The sequence below is a fragment of the Trachymyrmex septentrionalis genome, unplaced genomic scaffold, assembly GCF_001594115.1.
Source record: "Trachymyrmex septentrionalis isolate Tsep2-gDNA-1 unplaced genomic scaffold, Tsep1.0 scaffold37, whole genome shotgun sequence".
NCBI classification, from domain to species: domain Eukaryota; kingdom Metazoa; phylum Arthropoda; class Insecta; order Hymenoptera; family Formicidae; genus Trachymyrmex; species Trachymyrmex septentrionalis.
This window is the reverse complement of record NW_017305536.1, coordinates 4,027,858-4,030,096: the sequence shown is the minus strand read 5'-3', so window position 1 is coordinate 4,030,096 and position 2,239 is coordinate 4,027,858. Positions and strand designations below refer to the sequence as shown.

Here is a 2,239-nt window from a genome sequence, read left to right as displayed (position 1 = left end):
TTGTACATCGAAATCAAAGACACAAGATAAATTACATGAATTATCATTATATCATGATATTATCAATGAAAATACAATAAATGATAATAAATACAATATCGAAAGGAAACATGCTAGCTTGCAAAAAATTGATGTATCATGTAAACTGAAAACGGGTATAAAGAGAAAGATTCAACAAAGTTCTTCTACGAAAACATTCATTAATTCTACTAAGATGCAGAAATTAGAAGCAAAATTAGATACAATGGAACAAAGTTTTAATGAATTAGACAGTGATTACAGTGAATTAAATATAACTGACTTAATAACATTTCATCAATCAGTAAACAATGATATAGAATATCTTGAAGAAATAAAAAATGAACAGGAATCTAATACAGGGGATATGATAAAAAAGAAATATCTTGGCAATAATCTTGGTAAATCGCGAATAATTCGAGTAAAATTAAATGCAAAAGAACAAGATCAATTAAATAGTAATTATGATAAGTCAAATATAACTGGTTTGATAACACTCCAGTCAAGAAACGATAATGTTGAATACATCACTGATGATAAAGGAATTGAAGATGACAACATAATCGTCGTGACCAAAATGGAAGAAGAATGTGTCAATGAAAATGATACAAATGACATCAATATTTCGAAAAATAATGTAAAACAAGAATGCAATTTGTGTGGAACTCGTTATATTTTGCAAGAAAAATATGAGTTTCACATGGAGAGACACAAATTAAACAAAATGGATAAATACGTTTGTACAAAATGCGATAAAGAAACTAAAAATGAAAACTTGTTGTGGGATCATTACCTTCATATGCACAAAAGCTCAATACAGTACCTTTGTTTGAAATGTAAAAAAGTATTCATGAAAAAAGCACATTTAATTGCGCATCAGAAAATGTGCAAATTCTCTGATAATGAAACAATGCTAAATATTAAAACAGATGTGGATAACAATCAGAAGATTATTACAAGACCGAGACGAAAATGCAAAGTCTGCAGAAAATTGATCAGAGATCCTAATGCTATTAACGATGAAGCAATGTGCGCCTCCTGTAAAATAAGAGGAATTTCCCAGCGACAATATTACTGTGCGAAGTGCCATAAACACTTTATGCGTCAGGAGAGACTCGAGTTTCACAAGATGCGACATAATGAGAATATGAACGAGTTTATCTGCAGCACGTGCGGTAAGGAATTCAGTGGGGAAAATTCTTTGTACGAACATTATCTCTATGTACATAAAGGATTTAGACCACATATTTGCGAAAGATGTGGCAAGTCATTTCAACTGAAGGTGCGATTAAAAGAACATCTGCGAAAACATACTGGTGAAATGCCTTATCAATGTGAAATATGTGGTCTGCGATGTAGGACTACACATGCATTAAAATTTCACAAGAAGTCTCATGTCTCTAATCGCCACACTTGCCCGATATGTGGCAAATCATTCCTTAAGAAGCAGAATTGGAATGAACATCTGGAGAGACACTGGAAGAAAGATAAGAGCGTATTACTTCCACAAATATTTACGTGTCCTGTGTGCAACGATAATTTGCCGACCTACCGTATGTTAAAGAATCATATGATTGGAATTCATAAGCTTGACCGTCAAGATCCCCTAGTAATAAATCAAAAACCATTGTACGAATGCAACGAGTGTCAAGAAAAATTCAAGCATCAAATGTCGCTCAAGTCACACAAGGAAAAGGTGCATGAAGGTAAAATTGTACCTGTTACATTTCAGTGTGATATATGCAAAAATGTATACAAAGCCAAACGATTTCTAATAAGGCATATTCAGAGTGAGCACAATGACAATAAATGTCAACAGTGTAATGAAACATTCACAGATAAAAAAGATCTTGATCATCACATTTCACTACACAATAGTAAGAAGCTGTCCGCATGCGAATACTCTGACAAACAAAGGGATGCTAGGAATTTACATCACCAAGAACACACGATCATTTTTTACCAGTGTGGAGATTGCAACGAGTCATTCGATAGCTATGCTAATCGCTTAAATCATCGCAAAAAGATGCACAAACCCGAGTGACCAGAATGCAAAATTAAATACAACAATATGCAACAAATTACAATTCATCTGGACAAACATCTTCGTGAAAAATTGAGTAAATTAGATTCCAAGTAATGTTATAGGTGATGTAGTTGAATATGTATATGAAACTATATATAAAATAATATATCGATGTGTTGCTTCGTCGATGTTTTA

The 2,239-nt window shown here is 32.7% G+C and overlaps 1 protein-coding gene across 1 annotated transcript; it reads left to right on the top strand.

Moving 5' to 3' along the window:
* Nucleotides 1-21: 21 nt before the first annotated feature.
* Nucleotides 22-2,169, top strand: LOC108750461 (gastrula zinc finger protein XlCGF58.1-like). Its single transcript, XM_018489911.1, is given in 1 exon segment — nucleotides 22-2,169. A coding segment is annotated over 1 exon segment (1,944 nt). The 5' UTR covers nucleotides 22-214; the 3' UTR covers nucleotides 2,159-2,169.
* The last annotated feature ends 70 nt before the right edge of the window (nucleotides 2,170-2,239 follow it).